Here is a 25,233-nt window from a genome sequence, read left to right as displayed (position 1 = left end):
AGAACTCTGATTCACAAACAGCCATTTTTGAAAGTACAGACCTTTTTGCTAGTGAATAGCAATGTGTTTCTACAAATTCATGTAAATAATTAGATGCCTTGGATGCATTGGCTCAGATCCTTAATTTTCACATTTTTAAGTGACAAAATGGCAAATGATGTATTTTCTGGTAGATTACTTCTCATTTGTGTTATTTTTTTATTTGGATGGAAAATGGAATTTTAATTGAAATGCAGAAGATCTGGGTTTTAAGACTTAATTAAAACTCCAAGTGTGAAGGAGAGGCATGATTAAAATAAAATAAACAGAGAAAATAGTTTGTCATTGTTTCTCAAAAGTTTAGAGTTCACAGATCTTGCCCACTGACTGTTTCACAGGTTTCTATGCAGGGAGTCCTTTTTAATTTGGGATTAAGAGCTCGTTGAGCTGAACCACTGGCATAAACTGAAATGAGGCACTGCAGAAGTAGCTGTTGAAAGTAAAAGCTCTCTGAGCATTTCATCAAAGGGTGGCTCCAAGAGAGCGCTGAACAGCAAATTCACCAGTCCCAACTTTTTTTTTGGTGTAAATTATATGCTTACTATTTTTATTTTATTTAAATTACAGTAGGCATTTGCCCTAATATATGCTGTTACAGTTTCATGTTAGATTTGTAATTAAGTTTATTTTTAGAAGAATGCATTTAAGTGGTTTATATAAAATGATTTTCTATTTTTGTAAATGAAATAATTGTTTTTTATTGACTTTCGATTTCATGCAAATGTGGGGGTTTTTTTTTTGGCTTGAAGGTTGTGTAAGCAGAAAGAAATTAATGATTTGAGAGTGTTTTCATAATACGAAGAATAGAAGATTCGTTGTCAGTAGCTGGGGACACTGATGGGCAGAGTTAACTCTTATTTAGACATGTTCGTATTGAGCGAGGATGGATGTTAGAGGGTGTGGTGCAGTTGGTTTATATAATAAATGTTGCCATTGATTATTTTTCCTGGTTGCGTTGAGAAAGACACATTGTGAGTGCGTTTGGGATCTGACGCAAAACCGTCAGAATGTCGGAATCCCAAAAATTTCGCAATCCGGGGCAAATCTGATGGACAAGTGAGTGTTAATTGTGAGTGAGCCAGATTTGCTATTTTTAATTTGGCCTCGCTATCACGTCTCTTCACAGATGAATTTGAAGGCTACAGGGAGTTGAATGATGAGTCACTATTGAGTTAGTAAAATCACAATTGATCTCCATTTCCTGTTGATTCCAAAATTACTGAAGTGTGAAAGCTGAGAGTGACTGATCACTTCTTGGAGGGGAGTTTGAGGGTGGAATGTGGAAGTGACTCTCTCTGAAGTAACTCAACGCTGCCCTGGGTGTCAGGACAGGGATGTCTGCAGTGAGAACAGGTGTGTGTGTGATGGTCTGGCCGGCTGAGTTACCTCCGAGGAATGATAATCTGCACACTGAAACACGCTCACCCCGCAGCCAGGTGGGGGGAAGAGGTGTCTTCAGTGGCTAATGATAGAAGCTGAAGATTAGTTTGCATTAGTCTCCTCGGTGCTGGAGTTGTCATTGACCTGTATTTTTGTTGTTTGGTCAGACCATTCATTCTCCCCTGAAATCCCAGTGCTCCCAGTGCCCTGCTCCTCTGCAGCGAGGCACAGTGGCAGAGGGGGGATGCAGGGGCAGCAGAGGGGTGGGACACAGAACATTTTGTGCGTCTGTTGTTGTTTGCAATTACCTTCTGATGAATGGCAAATCATCTGTCATTCTGCAGCTTTGTTCTTTTCTTGTGATGGAAATGCTCTTTTGACAGATACTAATTAGAAACACTGTGGTAAGTGCAGGTAAGATTTAAAATTTCTTTTTTTCCTTCCTAGAACTTACTGTTGGCAAAACCTTTTTTTTTTCTTTGGTTAGGAACTATTAAGTCACATTACTAGACTCTGCCCACGTTGCATATGTGAGAGTAAATTCTGCTGAAAGGGGATTTGTTGGAAGAAATTAAAGGGAGGATGTACACTGTTCTGAGTTATACTGGAAGCAAGCTATAAAGAAGCCTTGAATTATCACTTCAGGAAGAGAGAACTTAGTTTAGTTCCCCGGAGGACTAAGAGGAGGTGGGAGGATGCTCCTCTGCTGCATCCCTCACAAAATTCTGATTTTAAAGAATTTTTCTGAAGGGGTATTCTCAAAGGGGAAGTAACAACCTGTGTTCTGCCTAACTTTTCAGATGGTTTTTGAACCATTGAAACTTGTCCTGGCTGTACACTCTGATATACTGTGTTAAAACAGAAATAAAGAACCAAGAAAAGAAGAAATATACCTTTTCCTTGGAAAGCATATACAAATTTTCCTCAATGTTGCCATAATTAGGATTGTAGAAAAGTGGGAATGGGAGCAAGAAGGAGAAGAACTTCTGCGGAGAAGAACTCAGTTTTTGAATTTGTAAACAAAACAGGACAAAAAAAAAAAAAAAAAATCCTGCCGGCTTCCTGACAGGCAGGGTGTGCGGTTTCCAGTCAGAGGTGCTGATTCAGTTGGTCTGGCTTTTGCAAGGGAACAACGAGAGGAATAAATTGCTCTGAGAGGGTGTAAAGAACTTTCCTTTCCTCTAGAAGAAGTTGAGCAAACATGGAGCACTGAGTTGCATGGTTGAAATTTGGTGAGGCGTGGAAAGGACACTGGTTTTCAGCAAAGTATGATGTTTGTTCAGAGTGTTGTGAATTCAGGAGTAAGAGTTGCCACACTTTAAAGACACCTCTCAGTCGAACTGAGGTTTAAAGGAGCTGCAGGAAGCTTTATGAGGAGCAATCTTGGCAGTTCCCAATGCTGCCGCTTCCAGAGGATCTTCAAATACTCACAGCCACACCTTGATACCTTATATCTTGCCTTGTAGGGTCTCTGTTGATATGCCCACTACAAGAGCACTTTGTTAAGACCAATTAAATGTATAATATTTGTATAATACTTGTGTTTTGGAAAAATCAATATGACCAGTTTCCCTTTGAAATGACAAGATGCCTGTTGTGCTGACAGAGTAGAACACATTAGGAAGTGATGCTTTGTATCCTCTCAAGAGTAATGTGCTCTTGTTTTCTCTTAATCAGCAGGATGTTCTCCTGTATGTCAGATGTCTTAGTTGTTTTTGTGATCTCTATCAGAGAAGAGTGAGGGGGGAAAATGTCAGAGGAACAGAACAGGTTTAAAAGGTTTATAGCAGAGAAAGCCTGCAGCCCTGCATTTCTGTTTAAGTGAAAGTGGTAATCACCACCTTAGGGTTGGACACTTCGTGTTTGTGTTTGTGCTTTAAACAATAAATAAATAAACAATAAATAAAAGAACAACTTGCCCTTCAGAAGAACGTAATTCATAGCCTGTTGAAATACTCTGGAGCATAAGGGATATAATTAACCCTTTTCCCTTTAGCGGGGTTGTGTTTCAGAAGCAAGATGTCTAACACATTATTTGCCAGTTCACTGAAGTAAGGATTTTTCAAGTTGATTGTCTGAAAATCAGACTTCTTCCTCCCTCCATTGCCTTCCCCTCCTTCCCTATTTTCTGAGCTGCAGTTTCCAAATTTGTAATAGGTCTAGTAGTGGTTGCCTTTTTTTTTTTTAAAAAAAAAAACAACTTAAAAGTAGCCATTGAGAAGGAAAGCTTATTTCCCATCACTCTTGCTCAAGGCTATAGAGAATAGATCTTGGAAGTTCAGGCACTTATCCAGGCTTTTCAGAGGAATTTTTAAGAGACGCTTTTGATGCAGCGAAGGAAGAGCAAAGACTTGAAAGGACTGACAGCACAACCAGGATTTGGCTCAGTGCACGAACAAAACCTCTTCCCGTGATCCTTGAATATTTTGCTTTACTGATCAGGTCTTGGGTAGCACAAATCAATTCTTAACTATTCCCTCAGATAGTTTTGGTATGATTCAGTGAAAATGGGCTGAAATAAGACAGAACCTGAAATGCTTCCAACTCTTTTTTTCCCATCTTGACTCTCCTTGAAGTATGTGAATTAGTGTGAGAAAGTGTCTGTAGCTCCCACCGGGTCAAATGGAGGTTGAGATAAAAATACTCGTCTCTGTGTGTATCGTAATATTGATTGTGGTGTGGTAAATAATTCCTTGGCAGCAGGATTGCCAAGTCTGATGTTTTACACTTCATTTGTAAGTTCTGGTGCAGTCTTGCTTCTTCTTGCTCTGTGCTCAGACCTGCTTTTTGTTCTTTGATGGATATCTGCTTCATTACTTCCTTTTGACCAGCCTTTCCTTTCTGATAAACCATCATCCTTTGGATTGGTTTAGCTGCCTGGAGCTCGCAGGGTCTGTTAGTCACAGTATTCTCTTTTTGTTGTGACATTTTAATAAATTAACGGTCTGCATGAAGACCCATTCCTGTTTCTCGCCTCTCGGGCATGGGTGTGCACCAGTTCACACCAAAACAAAGATTGCTTCCCGGGCTCTTTCTTTGAATTTCTTTGTTTTTATCTGTTCCATTGTACACGTCTTTACACAGTGTTACCCAACACAGTCATTCCTGTCACTTAGGCACCTCCTTCTTTAGGCACTCACGTTTTCCAAAGGGGGCTAGGAAGTTTTCTCTTAAAGGCAGTGTGGCCCTTTCACAGATCGGGGGTGGCTCCGAGTTCAGGACTTTGTCTGTGTCCTAAATTGCTGGTTAACTGTGGAGGCAATGAGACCAAGTCCTGGTTTCTGACTCTGAAGCTGAATGAAGCTGGCATGTGGTAAAGCTAAGCACTGTCGGCTCAGATGTGTTTTCTTAACATGGAACCAACTAGCCTTGCACAAATACCGTGGTTTTCTTTCACAACAGCGGCGCGGGGCCAGCCGAGCTGTCAGACGGGTGAGGCGAGGCCGAGGGCTGTCCGTCACCTCTGCTCCCACACCAGTTCACCTTCAAGCCGACAGCTGGAAAGGAGGGTGTTCTTGTCCAAATCCTTTTTACCTGTGCTTTTCCCCCTCTCTTACTTAGTTTTTCTTTCTCTGGCTGGGTTTAAAGCTTTGTGTTTGGCCGTGGATGTGGCACCGTTACCCGGCGCGGTTGTGCCACCGAACGCCCGCCCGGCAGCACAGCTTGTGTTGGCAGGAGCTGCTTGGCTGATGGGACTTCATGTTGTTTGGGCAGGCAAATCATAGCTACAGGCAGAAGAATGCCTTTTTTGGGGCGGCTGTAGTGGCACAGTGGAGATTAGATTCTTCTACCTCCCAGATTGGCAGCTGGTTTTGCTGTTGATGATGGTGGGGAAGGATGTGGGGTGCTATAATTAGCTGTGGGATTTCAGAGCTTGGAGAAACCTTCCTTGTGTCCGAAGGAAACAGTCTCACCAGAGCTTTTTTGAATGTAGTCTGGGTCCAGAGAGAGGTTTGCTGTGATGCAGTCATGTAGCCCAATTCTCAAGTCTTGTGAGCAGCTTCTGCCCATGTGTCAGTCTCCTTCTCATCAGATATTCAGAATCATTTTTTGGGGTGGTCCCTCTGTTTGAGGGATAGCAGTCATTGAGATCTGCTAATATTGTTTTGTCTGTCTTGCAGAATGTAAAGTGTCTGAATTGTTATAATGATAAAAAGGTTTCTGAATGCAATGAAACTAAAGAATATGTCACTTAGGTTTATATATTTAGTAGTGTATTACAGGGTTCATGTGGTTTCTCTTGCTTCCCTTTGTCTAGTTCCTCCTTTCATCTGTTGCAGTGGATAAAGTTCACTGTTTAATTTTTAATCAAAGTTCTCTAAGGAAAGATTTCTTACCATAGGTTAATTATAAATACATTTTCTATAATAATTTAAATATTAAATAGTGCACATTTGTTAATACTTTACCAAAGAAACACACCTGCTCACAGGCTGAGGTTCCAGGTGTTCTAGTGCTAAACCACTTTTGACAGCAGTTGCTCACTCCACAGTTCCTCCAGGGAGGATATTTTTATTTTAATTCCATCAACCAGGTCATGGCAGTTAAGTTCTATTGCAGTTGAGAAAATTGAGTCTGAAAACTTCTTGTGTGTCATGTCCCCCTGCCTAAGATGAAAATTGCTTTTTGAGAGGATGAGATATTTTGAAGTAGTGATCTTTCCAAAAATGGTGCATTTCAAGAATCAGTTCAGGTTAAACCTAGAAAAGCATGTTTAGATCCACTTTTTCCTGGTGAATGCAACAAGCTAATTTTAATGATGACTTTAAAGTTGTGTGCCTGAGATAAATCTCGTTTTGTGTACATCCCTCTGTAGATATCCACTATAAAAACAAAGCAAAACCTTCACTCAGTTGTTTTTTCTCTCCTTGATGTTATCCATCTTTTCTGACTCAAATTTCTTCTGATTTTTCCATTATCTCCTTCATGATCAGAACAAATAGTGAAATAGTGCCATGGAGCTGGGTACAGTCAGATTAAGTGTTTGTTCTTCATCTGTGCCTTTAGGTAGGAGAGGAGTGTGTATAGAAGGTAAAGGATAAAAACAGTGATGGAGACAGCTCTCCATCTTGGTATTGCCTTGATTTGCCTTCTGGAATAAATCTGTGCTGCTGCAGATCCCAGTGGGGGGAGGTTCCTGCAGTTTGGGAGTGCCTAGAGCAGCATCCAGGTTTGATGTTGCTGCTTGGTTTGTCCTAGTCCCATCTCCTGCAATTTCCTGCATCCTCTTCCCCCCAAAGTCTTGCAACACCCTTCTTGCAACACTCTTCCCCCCAGTTTTGGCTGAGAAGGGGGGTGGAGTGGTAATCCCTGATGAGGAGCTGCTGAATGAAAGGTGCCATGGATTTATTTGTCTCACCCTGTTGGACCCACTGCTTTCTCATGGGGGAATTTGTTAGAAATGCATCAGGGCAACCTGTTGCACTCCAGGCTCTCCAGAAGCACCTCCCAGAGGGTGAACAGTAATTCTCCTGCTTGCTCTGCCATTCCAGATAAAAGTGGATATGGTGACAGGAGTTGCAGTTGCCAAGCAATAGAACTTAGCAGAGCCGGGCTGGTTAAATACCCAAACTGTTCTGCTCACCAGAGCTGCAGCATCGTGCATCACCCACAGTGCATCTAGGCAGTGTCTAAAACTGTGTATGAGTTTGGAAATCCAGTGTCTTGGGCAGTATGTAAATGTAAAACAGACAGTATGGGCTGAAATGTCACCTTGAATGTAAGTGTGGTAAGCGGCTGGAAGTAAACCACTGTGGGCTCTTCTCTTTATAACAAATTATATATATTTAGATTATTTTATTTTTTATTTTTACTGTTTTACAGTGAGGTTCAATCAATTGCTGATGAGAACATGTGCATAGATTGTTGAAAATCCTATACTCAAGCTTTCCTTGTGTTTTCAGAGAAATGAAATTCCCGGAGTTCTAGTGGTTGACTGTGCCTAAAGAGCTCTGGTTTCCCATGCTCAGCCTTGTTTATCTGGCAGCTTCTCACCTGTGTGCATTAAGGATGTTTTGTTTGAGCAGGTAGTCACCTTGAGTGGTATCACTGAGGTGTTTGGTTCTCTTTTTCCACGGTTATTGTGCTGTGATGCCTCAGAGACAATAAATAGCGTGTGAACGCTGCCCTCGTGGAACAAAGGACACTTCCCTTGCTGGGGCTGGGTTTGTGATACTAAAAGCCAGTCAGAAGCATCCAATTCACCAGGAAAGCGAGTTCACATAGGAACTCCTGGTGTAGCTGCTTTGCTTTGCATTTGCCTTAAATTGTGTTCTGGTGCAAGTGTTTTGGGTTGATAAGGCCTGAACTATGTTACCTTGTCTCTGGCGCCAGCCCATGTGTTTTACCTTGTGTTTGGAGAGGAAGGTTCTTTTTTCAGTCTAGTTAGCTCATGGCTGGAAAGCCCCACAGCACCTGCATATATGTAATTTAATACCTTTAAAGCCCTTTTTGGGAATTGCAAGTTGGTCATATTTTAACTGCCTTGAGAAAGCAGGTTACAGCATGACCTATGTGATTTTTAAGCTGTGTAGTTGCCATGTGAAGGGAGGGGTGGGAGAGCTCTCTGTTCTGTTAAATGAAGTTTGATAGCATTAACTTTTTCTTCTATTCAGTTAGATCATTTTTTTTTAGCACCATGTTCAATTTCTATTTTGTTGGAAATAAGGGACTAATGGAAGTCTTCGTTCAGTTTGTTAAAACAGAAACATTGCTGTGGAAGGCCAGAGAATGTGGGATTTCTGTGTTTGATTGCTTAAGAGCTGGTTAGCACAGCATAGTAGGGCCATGTGTTGCATATTGTTAAGAGTAATTGCATCAGACTTGTAATTTTTCTGTGGATCTATGACTCACTATTAAATCCTTTGCTGACCATTATGGATGCAATTGTATGTTATGATATTTTTTTGTCAGTTGGCTTCTAATGAAGCCTGAATGATCTGGCCTGATTATCCAGCCATTTTTGGAAAATAATAATAATACTAAACAAATTCCCCAAAAGTTTTTAAAGAGTGACAGCTTTCCTGGATTACTGCAGGGTGGCAACCTGGCAGGCAACTAAGGGCATGGTAAAGTCTTCCTAAATGTGAGTTGCTGAGCCCAGCCACATGATGAATTTTCATTCTGGAAGAATTTGGCTGCTTATCCCAGCTACCTAAGTGTATATCCCATAGGTTTCTGTCAGCCAGTTGCTGAGTCACTTGGATGTGCAGACAACTGTTTTAAAAACAAATAAATAAAATCGTGCACACAACTATTTTTTTTAAAGGTGGAAAGAACAGTCCCCAGGAGAGACAATTTTTGCTAAGCTCTATTGTCATCACAGATTGTGAAACATAAATTCAGTGTTATAAACAGCTTGTAATTTCAGTCTTCCATTTTTGCTTTAGCAGGCATTAGACTGAAGCTGCTGGCATTGGGTTTAAACATTATTAGCACCATTAAAAAATGTTTTACTCTCATAGTTATTGATCATAATGTGCCACCTACTCACTTGTATGTTACGTATTTTGTGCAGAATGGCACGTGCTCATTTTGTGATGCTGTCAGGGAAGTTATGGTGTGGGATGAGAAAAGGTGCGGAGGTTTGAAGTCTCTCTCCTGTGAGGAGGGGGCTCATCTTTAGCGATTTAGGCATTACCTGCGCTTTCTTCTGCAGTTTTTGTTGTTGTTTGGCAATTTTCTCACAAACTCGACCAGGGTGTGACTGCAGTGCTGCAGGGAATGCTCCTGGAATTGCATTCAGCTGGTGTTTCTAGCGGCTTTCCCTTGCCTATAAATGCACAGGAGCAGCTCGCCAGGGGTCAGAGGGCTCAGCTCCAGCCACGGTGAGGTTCAAACAATGCCTTTCAGTGGTTCACACCTACAGGGTGTTAATGGGTGAGGAATTTGCTGATGAGGTTCATCTTCCAGTTAGCAGAGACTCTCACAGGCATTGCCCATAACCTGGGCACTACAGAGCAGGGTTAAAAGTTTGCTGCTTCTTTTCCTGGCGTTGATTGCTGGGGGTTCTGGGCTGGATGTTGTCCTCCCTCCATTCCTGCCCTGTGCACCCATGGGGATGAGCCGGAATCCGTGCCAGCCGAGGCACTGATATGCTATTTCAGCAGCAGGAGGTAATGGATGTGGCTTCACAGGAACCCCTGAGGGATGTGGTGTATCGGAGCAGCCTTGGTCAGAAAGGATTAATTTGGGGATGACTTGTCATGAGGATGCTTTCACGTGAGCTGGGCTAATTCTAGACCTCCTTGCTCTGGTGAGCTGTGTAGAGAAGGCATCAATCAGTGTTATTAAAGGGATACAGTTCATTTTGTTGGCTCCATTTTTGCTAAGCTGCTGTTCCTGTTGATATTCAAAGTAAAATGTTGGCAGTGAGAACCCAAGCAAGATGAGGGACAAAAACATGATTTATTCTGAAATTTTATTTGTGTAAACTTAGGGGGAAGTTGGAGGAAGTTCATGGAAAATAACAATGCCAGAGATATCTTTGGCCAATGAGAGCTGAAAATTGCAAGAGCAAAAAGGCAGAGACAGCTTGAGTTTGTGATGTGGGTTGTCGCCCTTTTGTGTGTTATTTTTGCGAATGTTTTGTTCTGGTCAGCGTGGTAACACAGTGGCCCTTGGATTTGGAGTATATAGTTAGTAGAGTGGCAGAAGAGAAGATTAGAGTAGGATGTGTGTATTTTTCTAAGGGCTGTGGGAGACAAGGAAAATGTGTGTGGAGAAGGGGAATCTAGTTGCCTTTTAAAGTATTTGCACCAAATTTGATTGGCCTCTTGTGACACCACTTTTTCCTTCCAAATCTGGGTGAAAAAAAATTCTGTAAAAGGTTGATAGGAGTGATGAGTAGTATGAGGTAAATTAATGATAATAGATTATGTTTCTCAGAAATTACAAGCTACATTGCAATATAATCTCTAGTCCCGTGAGTGTTTTGAAGATCGTAGCGGTCTGGCTTTGTCCTCCAAAGCTTAACTTGTAATTAAATGAAAAAAACCCCCAAGCCCTCTTTCTGGGCCTTAGATATATTATGAAGAATGTTCTCAGGACTTATATTCAAATGGAAACAGTGGGGTTTTGTTTGGGTTTGAGTATTCCCTTTCATGTTTTGAAAGCCAAAGATGGCAGCGTTGTGCTAGTGCTGGAAATACAGAAGTTGAAATTCAATTATGGTCTTGCTTAGCAAAATCTAAAATGATTGACATTATCTGGGTCGTGGGGTGCCTTTTATCTATCCCCTCCCCACCTTGAGAGATGTAGCTTCATAAAATCTTGGTAAATGTAAAGAGGTTTATGTAGCATATTCAGTGAAGAGAAATAGTTCAGTGGGTAGGGAAGCAGCTTGAATCGTGATGTAGATTTAGTTCCCTCCTTGTTACTGGTTCTGACATCCCAAGAGGTAACACAGAAGCTGGCTTCCCTGGGAAGAGATCTAGTGATTGATGTGACACATACAGGATAGGTGAGCTTAGAGAGTACAGAAATTTTGTGGGAGGTTGTGTAAGTACATTAAAGACACTAAAATATATATCTCATTCATAGTGTCACTACGGAGGCAAAACCAAGAGCTCAGTGGGTGGTGGAATCCTGTGTTAATGTAAAGTGTCATAAGCAATCTCTCCAACCACTGATTTCTGTGAACTCCACATTTAATTTCTTCTTTGCAGAGTATGCAATTAAAGAATCCTGAGACTTCAGTAGTAATTTTTTTTTTCCTTACGTCTGCAAATGGTGCAACTGTACTGAAACTTTTCATGGGCTCGAAGGGAAATTGTGGTTGCTAAGCTGTTCCTTCTCAGACTTTCTAGCTTTGCCTTCCATGTCATTGAAACTACAGGAACAAAGAAGGCCTAGGCCCAGGCCGTGGGCTGCAGTGACTCTCTGGTCAGTGATGACTGAGTAACACTTAAAAGAGTTTTTTTAAGGGCTATATGATAGTCCTGATGGCTTCCTTAAAAGATGCATAATTTGTAGGAATAAGAATGAAGAGAGATATTAACGTCTCAAGTTATACTTTCCCCTGTTTCTAGAGTTCATGGGCATCACATTTTCAGACCATTCCTTCTGTTTTCAATTGTCCTTCTGCTTCTCTTCTGAGCAATGACAGTCATATAGGATAGAGGCTTCTTATAAACCTGATGATTGGCTTTATCCTAAGTTCAGTTCCTTTTTCCTAACATCATTCAACCTTTTAGTGTCTTCAAGGAATTTTTTCAGAGCCCTAAGTTTTTTTTCAGTGTGCCAGACAAGCCCTCCACTGAGTTGATCCAGTAGATAGTAAACATGTCAATATGCAGCCCGTGGTACTTTATGCAGATCTAAATCCACTCAGTGCAATAAACATGTTTTGTTGTTGTTAGAGAGGGATGAGAACTGTGGAGATGCTTGCCTGAGAAGGGATGTGCTGCATGCTGGGAATCTGGGATGAGGGCAGCTGGACCACAGCCACGTTCAGTAGCTGTTTTGGACTCTTTCTTTATAAGGACCTGCCATAGATTAAAACTAAAAAACACATGATGAAAAGGAAGTGGCTCTGTTGGGAATAAATAACAACACTGTTCTGAAGATGTGCTGATCTCCCAGAAAGACCCACAGCTCTGAGCTGACATTACTGGGGGGTGATGTGGTCAAGGCTCTTTCATTAGAGCAGTTTGGGAGAGAGCAATATTCTGCACTCGGTAACAGAGAGCAGCAGTAGCTGTCTGGGAAAGCCAACCTCTTCTTGGAGTGGAGTGTGCTCAGAAAAGCCATTATTGGCAAAGTGAGCTGTGGTGGTGTGAGCAAGCTACTCTCTAAAAGTAGAACCAGCCACAATTGTGTTCTTGTATTAAGCCTTGTAGTTCTTTCTTTGTGTGGGAATTCATCCAGCACTGATGGTAACACACTGTGCTTGTTACCAGCTGTGCAGAATTTCAGGGTAGATGAGAAGTTGAGCAACCTCATGCCCTCCCTTAAAAAAGAACCCTTTGGAACCTTGTGGATCACAGACTTGGCCCTCAGAATGGGTGTTACAACCCCTGGACAGGAAAGCAATATGGAATTAAAACAATTTCTGCACCTTTAGTGCTTGTTTTCAGCAATCAGTGTCAAGGGATGCTCTTTGTAAAATGGAAACACTGAAGGTATCCTTGTTTAAGATTAACTTTGCATCTCTACTGTGAAGTAAAAAGACTAATTCTCACAGAAACAAAGTCAGAAGGGGGAAAACAAAGGGAAATTAGAAAAAAAGGTGAGTGTGAGCTGATATTGAGGTTGCTGGTGAGATGCTCATGGCAGGCTGTCTATCCTCATTCTCGTTTCAGAGATGTAAAGGACTGCTCAGGCTGAACAAGTCTCTGTTGCTAGGGGAAGCCTGACCCAGCTGGGGTAGACTTGTGTTGAAAAGGCCTTAGGATTGTGAAAGGGATGTGCTGGATTGACTCAGAGCTGCCTTGGTGCTGCTTTGTCTGAGACCTTTTGGTGTTGAGAGAGCTGGGTAGTGGTGGTTGCTCCATCTTTAACTTCTGGCTAGTTGAGAGGATATTGAGACTGTGCAGTGCAGCCTTCTAATATCATCCAAAAAAATAAAAGAGTCAAAGGCAAGGCTTAAAATGATGAGGAGTGTGGCTTTTTCAAGAGAAACATATGTAGAACTTCTAAATGGAGCAACACAAAGCTTGTAACTACACCATGATGAAATTGCTTTTTGTAGGAGATGAATCCTTCTCTTATTAAAACCAGTGAATGTGTGAGCTGTCAGTGCTGCCCATGAACACCTTGGTATTGAGAGTGAATTAGCTGTGATGAATTTATATCCAGCTGGATATAGCAAGCAGAAGTTGCAGTGTCAGGTGAATGTTGAACAGAAAGGCCTCTGCTGCTTTGTCTGTGCTGGCATGAGATTTTGCAGAAAGAAGGGAAGGGTTCCTTCCAAACACTGAAGGGCAAGAGCAAAATCCTTCCAGCAGTCACCGGTGACCTGAAGTAACTGGTGGGTATAGGAAAAGAGTGAAGAGCTGCTGTGTGGAGTAAGTGACTGTTTGTAAATAGATGGTGATGAGATAGCAGGTGTTTCTCAAGGTGACAAGGCAGCTCTGCATGTCAAAATGGTTTTAATGATCCAAGGGAGCTTTGGCAAATCATAGTTAAGGTCGGGAGGAATCTGCTGGATCACTACAGTCTGTGACACAGCTTGTTTGGAGCCTGCCCAGCCTGTCCTCAGCAGTGGTGCTGTGTGTGTGTGTGTGTGTGTTCACAGCCCCAGCTCTGCTCCCAGCCAGGGCACCACTTACACAGAGAGTTGCCAGGAGGCTCTGCCAGATCAAGGAGCATTAATTACTCTTGTCGTATGAACCTGTTACGTGCAATCACTTTTCCTGGTAGTTCATTGACCCCATCTCAGTTACAGGAGCAGGCTTGGATCTGTCCTCTGACTAGGAATGGGCTGCAGATCGTCTGGATGGCTGGGGTGTGGAGTGGGTATTTCTATTGCCTTTGGAAGTTTATATGCCCTGCAGTTTGCCCATGGGATGCTCCCAGAAAAAAAGAGCACAACAGGGCTTCCAGTTGGATACCAGGCAGAGCTCAGGAGTTGTGGACTAAAGACCTGTTTCCAGGGAGGCATTTATGTTTGTCTGGGTACAGACTGCATTGCTTTACTTTGGTATTTTACTATATTGGGGAGTTATCTTTTAAACAAATAAATAGATTTGTCTTTAAAGAACAAATTTCTGACTCTGAATTAGGTACTTGGTTTAGGCCCAGTCTGATAAATGATAGGCAGTTTAAGGAAAGGCTTGGAAATCTGTAGGCAGCTGAATGAAAACAGCATGAATCTGACTATTGGTAATTATCCTGGGTGTTTATAATCTACCCAGAACAAGCGGGGCTGGGTCATAAACAGCTGTTGCATTTTTATGTTCTGTTAGCGAGCAAAATAAATACATAATAGTTAATTTCCAGTTCTGAATTAAATGTAAAACAAAGGCAAGTTATCCTAGTCGTATTAAAAAAGTTCTCTAAACTGGAATATCCAAAACTGTTAAATGGAGTATAAATGCTCTAAAGAGCATTTTCTGTGCACTTCATTGTGTCTGACAGACCAGTTTACATTGTGAGTCCATATACACTTTCTCTCAAATGGCATCCAAAGAAAACACAGCACAGCCAGATGGAAATTGGAGTTGACTTTGAGCTCTGATTAATTTGTTTTTCATATAATCCTTTTCAAGGCAGAGAGAAAAACGTGAGAAAAAGATGATGTATTGTGGTATCGTTAACTCTGGTGAACAATGTCAAACTAAAAGAAATTTCTTTTCAAAAATATCTAGTTTAATGGGAACTGATTTTTTCCAAGTGTCAGGATGGCCCACGATGCTTGTCCTATTTCACATTTGTGTCTCTGCAGTTCTCATTATATGTGTAAAGTTCTGCAAAACATAACTCACTAGATGAACTAATAAGTTCTTAAATCAGCAATGTCAACAGCCACTCATCTGTGATCAATTTCTAATGTGGGACCCCACTGGACTTCATCCTTTTCCATACTTGAGGGGATGATGTTTCACAACTGAGGCAAGTGAGCGCATGCTTTTGCCATAAAGCTCCAGAAATTTCATTGATTTATAAAAGCATTAAATATCTAAAATTAAGTAACTTTTGAGCTGAAACAAACATAAAGCTAAAAGCAGTATGACTTTGAAAGGCCAGCCTCAAACAGAGACATGAACAGATATATAATGCTTTAGTTAACGGTTGCTGCCATTTCTCTTACAAATTGTTCTTTAGGGTATTGTAACTCAGCTGTTTTTAAACCCATCACTCTGGAACCTTGCCTGCAAAATGTCAGCACAAGTGCAAATTTTATTTCTTTAACAAAATAAAGGGCTTGGAGCAGTTAGGCTTTCTAAACTTTTATGGCAGGAAAATAAATTCCGCTACTTTTGCTTTGCCATAGCAGGAGCCATACTGTTCACCTTGGCCTGCCAGCAGGCAGAGATGGAAGCCAGAAGGGTTTAATGGGGGCCACTGTGTGTGTTTTAACTTGCCTTTTCAAACCAAGAGAAGCCCACTGTCAGAGTGTAAATACCCTTTGGGCAGAGGGCACAGTCCCTAGGGTGGATGGAGGGCTTGTGGCTTTAGAAGATGATTTCTGAAGTTGAATGCAAGATGTGGGTACCAGCTCATTAAAGGGATTTAAAAAGGCTCGAGGATGGAACCCCAGAGGTTCAGGGGAGAACCCCTCACTTCTTCTGCACTAACCAGTGAATCTCTTTTCAGTTCTATACCTTGGAGTTCTTTCATGTTCTCCCTCTTCTCTCTAGCTTCTAAAGCTGGCTGGTGCCAACCCATTTGCGCTTTTTAATGTTTTCCTGAAGTTCGAGCCTTGACGCATATTCCAGCAGTAGAGCCCAATTTTTCTGAAATCAGTATGTACAAAAATGGAGATTTCCTGTCTCAGTGCTCAAGGGGACCAAGCATTCCTGGTGGTACATTAGTCTTGGTGTTTATAATTTTTTTTGAAAGTCTAAGGAATGAACTTTCTTGCACATAGCTACTTGAGTGCAGCAAGTCACATTTAATAGCCTTTGCTTTCAGCTTGAATCTTTACAGAAGGAAGATTAGGTAATAGTTTGTGTAGAAACATCTGTTTCCAAACAAAGATCTCGCCCTATTTTATTTTTTTGTGCTGTCCCTCTAACCAGAAAGTCCTTTAGTCTTTAAAAGACTTAGAAGTCTTTAAGTCCTTGTTGGGTATTAGAGTTGCTGTGGTTTTAGCATGCTCATGCTCTGGATCCTTTGTTAGCTTAAGTTATTAGCCTTAGATAAGTGTTGTGGGATGGAAGGACTACTTTCTATTGTCAGCGCAATTTCTGAATCTCTGGACAATTTGTCTGGGTTAGAATTTAAGTTTTTTGGCTCCAGTGCTTGTTTAGACCTTTCCCTTGTCTGTGGAAAAGATGTTTTTAAAATAATTAAGCCTAGCATGCATTAAAAGAGAACCTTTCCACAAAATTGAATTGCTTGGTGTTTATTTGAGTTTTGGGTTGCTTAAATAAATAGCCATTTTGCTTTGTTTGCTTACAAGCAACTTAGTATCTCTAATGGGGAATCTTTTTTCCAAAGAAGACCAGCTCTGAGGGCTTTGAAGAACAACGGCTCTCTACACTCTGTGGTTCTTTGTTTTACATCCAAGTGGATTGTATGTGTCTAAATATTACATTGTTAACACACATGTCTTCCAGCCCCTTTAATGTTGTTATTGTGATGTGTCTCTAATATGGAAAAACTTAATACATAGATTTATTAGGGAAGAATCCTTTTGGTCATTGTTTTTTTGAGAGTTCATAGAGTTCAATCTGCTGTTTTCAAGGAAAGATTCTTCACTGTGATGCTCCATGTTCTTGTAAATAAATTTATCCTGTGTTTCTTAGAACTCAAGAGACTTTTTTATGTCTTGGTGCCAAAATTAGTGAAACTTGGTTTACTGGAACATGCAAACAGGAATTCAGTGCTGTAAATCCAAGCACTTTGTTTTCTTCCCAGTCACAGAGCAGGAAGTGCTGACCAGCTTTCTGTGGATTTAGTGTTGTTGCTGGCCTACTGCAAGGCTAGTATTCCAAGAATTAAGGCTTGTTTGGTGTGTGACCCTGGAAAGAAAGAGTGATTTGAGGCCGAAGTTGTAATTTTCTGGGAAATGCCCTCTTTGTGTGCATGTGTCTTTAGCGGGGTGGGGAGTTTATAAGTAACGTGATGACCAGTGGATCACTTTCTGTTTTACCTGACTGGTTTGAAGTGGCTCAAACCCTGCTCTGGACACACCTTCATGATCTAATTTGAAGCAGGATGTGCAAATGCATTTGGTTTATCTTTGTATTCTTCAGTGCAATGCAGCTCTTGTCATCAGCAGTAATAAACCAACGTTTCTCTGTGTGCTACAGAATGTAGGGAGAGCTGCCATCCCTGTGCTGCCCTGGTAGTGCTTGGTGTGATAGGTTAAATGAAATGAAGATTCCATGTAGGTGTACATCAAGCACTCATTTTCAACCTAATTAAAAGTTAGAAATCTTACGGCCATCAGAATATCCTTCTTGTGTTCCAGTTTCAAAAGGTTTAGGAACGTTATTTACTAACTTTTTTCCTCCTTTTGCTTTTCAGTTTGCGGGCCAAACGTCGACATTCGCAATGACATCCACGAGCTGAAGCGCCTGGAGAACTGCACGGTGATCGAGGGCTTCCTGCAGATCCTGCTCATCTCCAAAGCGGAGGATTACCGCAACTTCCGCTTCCCAAAGCTCACTGTCATCACTGACTACTTGCTGCTGTTCCGTGTGGCAGGCTTGGAAAGCCTCAGCGATCTCTTCCCCAACCTCACAGTCATTCGTGGCAGGAACCTCTTCTACAACTATGCCTTGGTCATCTTTGAAATGACGAATCTTAAAGAGATCGGGCTTCACAACCTGAGGAACATCACCCGCGGGGCCATCCGGATCGAGAAGAACTCTGACCTGTGTTACCTCTCCACAGTGGACTGGTCTCTCATCCTAGATGCAGTGTCCAATAACTACATCGTTGGGAATAAACCTCCAAAGGAATGTGGGGACTTGTGTCCGGGAACAATGGAAGAGAAGCCATTGTGTGAGAAGACATCTATTAACAATGAGTACAACTACCGCTGCTGGACCACCAACCACTGCCAGAAAAGTAAGATTTAAGGAGATATCCTGTTTTTGTTACCTCTTTTGAAGTAAACATGGTTTTATTTTAAGCTCTTCAGCAACTGAAGCTTTTATTCTAGTTGTGTATAGTTTGCATGAGTTACCCAGTTGCCACACAAATAGATTCTTCCCCTCTCAGTAAAGGTTTGTCTCAAATTAAAAATAAAAAGAGAAAACAACAAATCAGCAACTGTAAAACAAACCCCAGCAAACTCTCTGAGTTACTTCCTCACGGAGAAGGTGGAAAGTGTAAGTATGGAACCAATGCCATTGTAGCAGAGCTGGAGGCAGCTTTACCTGCCTTGAGGACTTTGGCAGGAGGTGGCCATCGAGTGCCATCTCCTCCTGCTGAAGTGACATTCTGTGTGTGCCAAAGATGTTGCAGTGCGTGCTGAAGCCGCTAACTGGACTTTGTTTTTTGCTTCTCTTGGCATGCACCTCCAGACATTCCTGTAATGGTAAATCCTGTACCTAAGGACTTGTTTACTGACATTAGTTTTCACAGTACAGTCAGTAGAGTCAGAGTCCATGAATATCTTGACTCCCAGTGAAGTTACTCTTGCCTGTTTTGTTCTTATCTGGCAGGTTTATGTCTTTCTGATAGCAAGTATTAGCAAAAACAAAACCTGATCTCTTCTCGCTTTTTAAAAATAGAGTAAACAAACTCATAGTTTACTCAGGTAACATGATTACATGGCAGGCTTTTTGAGTTCATCCTGTAACTTTACGAAAGCTGAGCCCTGCAGTATCAGTAGGGCTTAATTACAAACTCGTCACTGGGAGGAACAGTTCCTAAATTCCGCATGCAGTCTTGACCAAAGCTGCCATAATGATAGGAAACACCACAGTGTGAGAGAAATCAGGACTATATTTGGGTTACCTTCATCTGGGGATGTTGTGCTTTTCTGAAGTGGCTTGTCAGTTGCTTGTGGAGTCCTCCTGTTCAATTAGAACTGCAATTAAAGTAGTTCGTGGGGCAGTTTCAGTCAACACATGCCAAAAATACCTCTGCAAAAAGGCATTTGGAGTATGTGCTTTTATCAATACTTACAGGAAATAAAGTTCGTTATTTTAAACAAAGCAAAGAAACCCCCTCAGCCTGTTACTGGGAGACTTTGTGCTTTGCCCAGGGTGAGGGGAGTGTTTCTATGAGTCCTGCAGGTCAAATTTATGTCTTCATTAACAGAGTGTAGCTCTGTTGTCTACAGAGGGTGACCAAGGTGACTCCTGTGCAGCCTCATTGCCCTTGGTGGTTTGAATGGATGTAACAAGAGTGTATTTAATGAGATATAATGACTTGCTTGCTTTCTGTTGAGTGCTTTGTCTATTTGGAGTAGACAAAAGTAACATGAAAAAAAAACTTTTTTTGGCATCTGAGTGACTGTTAAAATAATTTGGATCCCAAATACACATGAGAAGAAACTTGTTTAAGTAAAATGAGGTCATAGTTAGGCTGTGATAGCAGGACTTTGAAGGCAAGGGTGTAGGTACTGGGGTTTTTTTCCATATACGCTTTCGTCTCCTTTCATGGGAGATTGTGAAGAACAAAGCAAGTATTGGAAAAGAGCCTTGAAAGGCTCGTTAAGAGCATTTCAGTGTGGAAAAACAATTTGGTTTAGAGTATCTTAGGATGTACGGCATATAAAGAAATTATCAAGTCCTAATCAATAAGCAGAGTGAGAAATTTAGACCTCTTCTAATCTGTTTGTTGTGATAAGCCACAGACTTGAAGGAGGATGACTTTAAATTTGTAGGCCATTCATGTAAAAAGAAAACAACCCCAAAGTACTCCTGCTCTGAAGAAAAACAAGGGAGGTATAAAAGTGCAGTTGTTCCAAAGGAAGCTTTTTGTCTCCCCTGCTAGATTGCTCGGGCACTTTGGCAATGAACTCCTGATCAGGAGAGGACTCTTGCAGTACAGAATCACACAAGACATGAAAAAGCACAGAAAGAAGGACTTTTCACTTACTGAGTGGTTCAGTTGGCATTTTCCTACCCTGTCGAGATACGACACCTATGTTATTTTCCAGGGAATATTTTTCTAGTGCAGTATCTAATTTAACCCTGACATTCTCCTTGTGCGTCACAGTAATGTCAAGCTGAAAATTCTCTCTATCATTCAGGGTTCCTTTGTGCCTTTTCATTTTTCTTTGCTCTAGCTCTGTGGAGGAGTGCGTATTAAATCTCTCTTGTCCTTGTTTAGGTTTTACACTGAAAGATCTGAAGCTGGTGGGTAAATGTTTTGTGGGAACACTTGGTACTTTAAGTAGCCTGGCTTCTGTTTAGTTTTGCTGTTGAGTGGAAGTTGTTTTTTTCCTTCTTTTTCTTGCCCACAAACAAAGGAAGAAGCTTGTGCTTCCTTCAATATAACTTGTGCAGGAACAATGCTGAGGGAGGACGGAGGGAAGGATATGCTGTGTCTGACTTAGAATAATCCATGGACACCACTATAAAAGAACAAGCTACAAAGAAACTGTAACTTCTAAATTTTTCTGGGTATTTTTAAGGTTCAGTGTAAAGCGTCAGCAGCTCTCCTGCCAGTTTGGTTGCCCTGGTTTCTGTGTAGTGTACATTCCTTTACCTTCGAGTGCCCCAAGGCAGCAGCAGTACTAGTTTGCTCTCTTTGGAGCTGCAGCATGTTGTGTTGGGCTTGGCAGGCTCTCTCCTCTCTGACTTGCACCTACTTTTATGTTGGTGTATTAAATGCCAGCTGTGCCTCACTGGAGTTGCAAGGCCACATAGAAGAATCCCTGAAGATAAAAGGAGAGCACTGAAGTTGTTTGTTTGCATCAGTGCTTTGGGGCACAGGTAGAGATGGAAAAGATAAAAACTGAGTGTCCAGACATACAAATGAGACTATGGCCTTTTATGTTTTTCTTTTTTTTCTGGCAGTTGTGACTGCTGGAAAGGTTTATGGAAGCTGCCTGCATCTCACTCACAACTGATGTGAGAACCAGAAAAACCATTCCTGCTGTACCCCTTGCAAGACTTGTGTCTGATGACACACTAGCTCTGCCAGTCCAGTGGTCTGCTGTAAAGAAAACTTTGGTTGTTTTCTGTGTTCCTCTTGCTGATGATTAACTTTTGAGGTCTGCTGCCTTAGTCACTAGGCCTTTCCAAGTCTGCAGAAACCAAATGAAAATTACACCCTTGAAAGCCTGCCTGGAAGTTCAGGATCCCTTGTCTACCGTAACCTTTGTGTTCTTTTTCAAGGAAGTCCAGCTAATGCTTCCTAAGACACTTTTGCTATTGCTTGGACTGTAAGAAATGAACTGGGCAAACTATTTGGGAAAGTAATAGCAAAACTAGCAGTGATCTGTATATAAGACCTACGGTGCCTTGTTGGGTTTGTCCCCCATCTTAATTATTTGTCTTCCTTCCCCTAGTTAAGCTGGAGATGCTCAGTGTCAAATACTTGTTGAAACTTTGCCTACTCAGAAAAGACAATTGGTGTGGTTATGGGGGAGACAGGCTGTTACCTCTGTGAGCAAAGAGGTGTTGGCATCAGCTGCTGCTTCTGTGGGTCAGGATGAGCACTGTCTGGGAGAGAGCGAATTAGAGCTCCCATATTTCCCAAAGGGGGTGGAATAGCCATGCTTCCCATAAAAACAGTGACAGGGAGTATCTGAAATGTGTGTGGGAGCTTTAAGATTAGAGTTTAGGCATTAAAAAAAGCATGTGTAAGCTGGCATTGTAGAGAGGACATGGATGAGGGCTGTAAGCATTAAGCAGTTGGTTCAGAGATGAATTTGACATGAAACAATAGCTCATGTAGACCTCACTGCACAATACAACAGGAGAAAACTTTGAGCTTCTGAATGTGTGAAACTGAGGACCATGGAAAAGGCATGTGAGGATTTAGAGGCCGATGAAGCAGATGGCAGCTAAGCACAAAATGTTTTTAATGAAAATGTATCCTTATTCATTTTTGAATTAGTTTGACAATGGCCCGAGAAGATACAGTGTATGAGGAGCAGGAGGGAAAGAATGACAGTGAGTGGGAAGAGTGGTCCATATGTGCCTTCTACTAAAATGTTTAAACATATGGAGACAGTAACATGATGTATTCTCACAAATATTCGGAATCTGCTCCTGTTTGTTTACACGGAGCTCAGAAGATAATGCAGTTGAGTGGTGTCGTTTGACATGGCTCCATTGACTTGTGCAGTGCTTACAGTGTGCACCAGCTGGGAATCTGCTCCCTGTTGATTCAGCAGAGTAGTGCTGAAAAACATGTGCTGCACTTTTTCCCCCCCTCCTTTCTCTTCTTCTTCCCCTCTCTGAGGAGTTTTCAGTGTATTCCTCTGTCCTTTAGAAATAGTGAACATACATGAACTGCGTAGGCAGCAAGAGAGGGGAAGAAGTTGGGAGCCAGAGATGATTAATCATTTCATTCTTATTTTGCTTAAAATTATGTTTGCATGCTTTTTTTTTTCCCTGTTTGCTGTGGCTTTTTTTCCCCCCCTTAAATACTGAAATATAGTAGATATTATATATGTCAGCAGAGGACAACATGCTTTTAAGTTTTACTATTTCAGCAAGCAAATTAGATGTGGTATGATGTTAAGTGCTGGTCTAAGAAAATTAGGTGTCATATAAACCTGACCATATTTTGAATGGACAGGTTGTTTGTTGGTTGTATTTGGTTGGTATGCAAACTTTCCAGCAAATAAACATCTGAAAGGAATAAACAGACAAAAAAGATAATAATTGTAAAAGGCACAGTTGGTGTCACCGAGTTAGAAAAATCTGGAGTACGTTAAAAAAAATTTGTTAGTGTTTTCTTTCTGAATGAAGTTTTTTGCTGACTTTTGCTCCCCTCCTGAGAAGTTTGCTCTCCAGCCAGAGGTTTCCCAGAATTTTTATTATGGCTGTGAGAGCATATTTAATTAGTAAGCTGGAATGGCCGCAGAGCAGTTTAGGCCAATCTGCAGTTAATTACTGTAGCAGTGGTTTATATTCTGAGAAAAGGGCTAAAATTAAACAAATGTATACTTGCCATTTTTCTTTGTTCTATTATAAAATGGCCTAACCTGGCAAGAATCTTGCAGCCTGCACCAGCCACCTAAAAATATGTGATAATGCTAAGTACTCATCGTGGCTTCCTAGTTTCTTTTGGCACAAGGATTTGTAGAAGACTGTTTGTTTTGAGAGGTCTTTAAATTTGGGAGTTTCATTTTCCAGTATGAAAAGATGATGCAGTGAGCTCAGTCCAGTGCTTTTGAAAAAAAATAAAAAAAGTAACTAATTTTTAAAAATACTTTGAAAAGATTTAGAACTTTCCCCCACATTTTGGAATAAAGAATGAACAAAGTTTGAAGTTTTTGAAATACCCTGTGTCTTTTCTACTCACATTTACACACACACACACACACACACACACACACATTGATTTTCTGAAGACATCACATTTTACACTTGCTTCAACTTGCTTTATCTTTGTCAGACCAGAGGTGTGTTTATGGTCACCAGGTGATGTGCAGCTGCATTTATCTGGCCATCCATGCTACTGGAGAAATTTATTTTTCTTTGTGTTGTTTGAGATGATGGGAAAGGGTAATCCATGTGCTGTAGAATGAGACAGTAAATGAGGCCATATTTCCGTGGCACTACAATTCATTCTGGTGGTGGGGTGATTAAATGGATGTGCACAGTTCCTCTGAGTAGTACAAACTGTTTTACATAGAGACCATTCTAATGGATTTACTTGAATTGTTTTGTGCCAAGAAACTGTTTCACTATCAGAACAAAGCCCTGTAGAAGTGCAGTTGGGAGGTCACTGATAGGAAATAGTAATTCCTTGGTTTTCTGGGTTGTGTGTGTGTTCAATCCTCAGCTGAGTTTCTCGGATGCTGTGTGGTAATTGCTGGGGAAGAAAAGAGTGCCAGTTCTTCCTTACAGCAGGATACAAAAGCATCACCAGGTTGCACACTGGGTGTCCGACAACCTTTAATGGGGAGTGCTTGAAAAGAAGTCCTGGTCTAACCTCAGGTTCTGTGGAAGCTCATGGAGAAGGGAATGACTCTGCAGCCCAAGGGGCCTGAGGCTGTGGAGCAGAGGGGGAGAGGGAGATGATGGCTGTGATCACATTCAGTGAGGATTTCTAAGGTGATGTTTATTTATTTTGAACTTAAAATAAGAAGAATAAAAGGAAGTGCTTTAAAACTTCAGTCACATCCTAAATTTACTTTTAAAGGTACTGTGTGTCACTGATGTGACAGCGATGTTTCAGAAATTTAATAATCTGGTGCCAGCTAGGGTTGGAAACGGAATGCTTTTGGTTTTACTTGCAGCACTTTGCTGTTCTTAATGGTTTGTTTTCATCCTGGAGCAGACTGAGAGTGATGGCCTGTTTAGAGAATTTTTTGGTTTACTTTCCTGTGCAGCAGTGCCACGTTAAATCTATGCAATTAAATACAAATCTAAACTTGAACCAAATCTTTCATTAACGTGCTAAAGTGGATTTCCAGGCCCCATTGATATATATTAGACAAATGTTTGTTAATAGAATAGACAATTGTATTGGATAGTTAATTAGATGTAATGTAAGGCTTTAATTTTATGATGCATTTGCAAAACAACTGGGAGCTGGGAACAGCTAGCAGTGTTATAGGGAAAATGTCAGGGAAATGTCAAGTGTAAAACTAAAAGAAAGCTGTGTTTTTGCTGTGTTCTTGCAGATGTCATAGGGACAAGGCAAACTCAGCCTGGCTTAGCATTTTCTGCAGTTCTCTGTGGCTCTTATCCACGCAATGAGTCCAGCTTGGAGTGGGTTGTGAGTTTTCCTAGGGATTTCGGTTTTGGCAGGTAATGCTTGTGTAGATGTCTGACAAGGGGTGAACTTGAGCTTTCGTCTTCTTATCTTGGTGAAAGGCCCTAAAGTGATCTGTACTCCACCTGGCCAGTTGTTCCATTTTCATGGAATGTATGGAAATACATCTTTTGTGATGGCTGATCTGCAATTAAATTTGAAATGGACTAAGGAAGGGGAAACTCAGGCTCAATCCTGGATAGGAATCGTGTTCTCTAAAAATTTTGTATAGGAGGAACCATTTTCCTAGTTTTCCTTCCCGAACACACATGAATGTCGGAATTAATTGTCCTTAAGTGTTTTCATAAA

General features: G+C 41.3%; 1 protein-coding gene across 2 annotated transcripts in view; it reads left to right on the top strand.

The window, feature by feature from the left end:
• IGF1R (insulin like growth factor 1 receptor) overlaps positions 1 to 25,233 on the top strand; it is a 164,921-nt gene that overhangs the window by 12,093 nt on the left and 127,595 nt on the right. For both annotated transcript variants that reach the window (XM_066559160.1, XM_066559161.1), the window contains exon 2: positions 17,554 to 18,099. In XM_066559160.1, the coding sequence (XP_066415257.1) occupies positions 17,554 to 18,099 (546 nt within the window). The remainder of the gene's footprint in view (positions 1 to 17,553; positions 18,100 to 25,233) is intronic.

This window comes from Molothrus aeneus, chromosome 13 (assembly GCF_037042795.1).
Source record: "Molothrus aeneus isolate 106 chromosome 13, BPBGC_Maene_1.0, whole genome shotgun sequence".
NCBI lineage: Eukaryota > Metazoa > Chordata > Aves > Passeriformes > Icteridae > Molothrus > Molothrus aeneus.
The sequence above is the reverse complement of the archived record's forward strand: the minus strand, read 5'-3'. Positions and strand labels throughout refer to the sequence as shown.